At 47.8% G+C, this 496-nt stretch overlaps 1 protein-coding gene across 1 annotated transcript in view; it reads left to right on the top strand.

Moving 5' to 3' along the window:
• The window catches only part of LOC116379367 (sortilin-related receptor-like), a gene marked incomplete at its 3' end in the record, with an annotated part of 4,550 nt that extends 4,164 nt beyond the window's left edge, over positions 1 to 386 (top strand). Inside the window, exon 5 of the mRNA XM_031841319.1 lies at positions 295 to 386. Coding sequence (XP_031697179.1) covers positions 295 to 386 — 92 coding nt within the window. The remainder of the gene's footprint in view (positions 1 to 294) is intronic.
• Between the last annotated feature and the right edge of the window lie 110 nt (positions 387 to 496).

Raw genomic sequence — 496 nt, 5'->3', positions numbered from 1 at the left:
TCGTCTTCCTCCCTGCACTTTTATTTCACTTGTTTCGTTGAAGAAGCGGTGCTGATGAAGTCACACAGTGTCCTGTAAAGTCCTCACAGTGAACTGATTCTGATAGTTTGAAGCAGCAGAATCAGTAAATGTTCTCCAGCAAAAGAATAAAGTTTAACCGCGTCCACAGTTAATATCACGTCTTCTGCTTCCAGCCAGAACAGTTTGTTCGTGATGTGCGTATTCTTCACACCTGTAAGAAAACTGAATGAGTTGATATTCAGTGTGTAACATCCACCGTCTGTGTGTCTGAAGGTGTCGAACGCAGACGGAGACCTCCGTCACACTCTGCTCAACTCATCCGTCCTGGAACATCCAAGAGCCCTGGTTCTTCTGCCTGGAGAGAGGTAACACATGCACCCGCATGCACACACACACACACACACACGCATGCACCTACACACGCACACACACACGCACGCACCTACACACGCACACACACATCCACAGTTGAACA

The sequence above is a fragment of the Anarrhichthys ocellatus genome, unplaced genomic scaffold (assembly GCF_004355925.1).
Source record: "Anarrhichthys ocellatus isolate YVR2014 unplaced genomic scaffold, GSC_Weel_1.0 scaffold4193, whole genome shotgun sequence".
NCBI classification, from domain to species: Eukaryota; Metazoa; Chordata; class Actinopteri; order Perciformes; family Anarhichadidae; genus Anarrhichthys; species Anarrhichthys ocellatus.
Note: the sequence above shows the minus strand (reverse complement) of the source record. Positions and strands in the feature narration are given on the sequence as shown.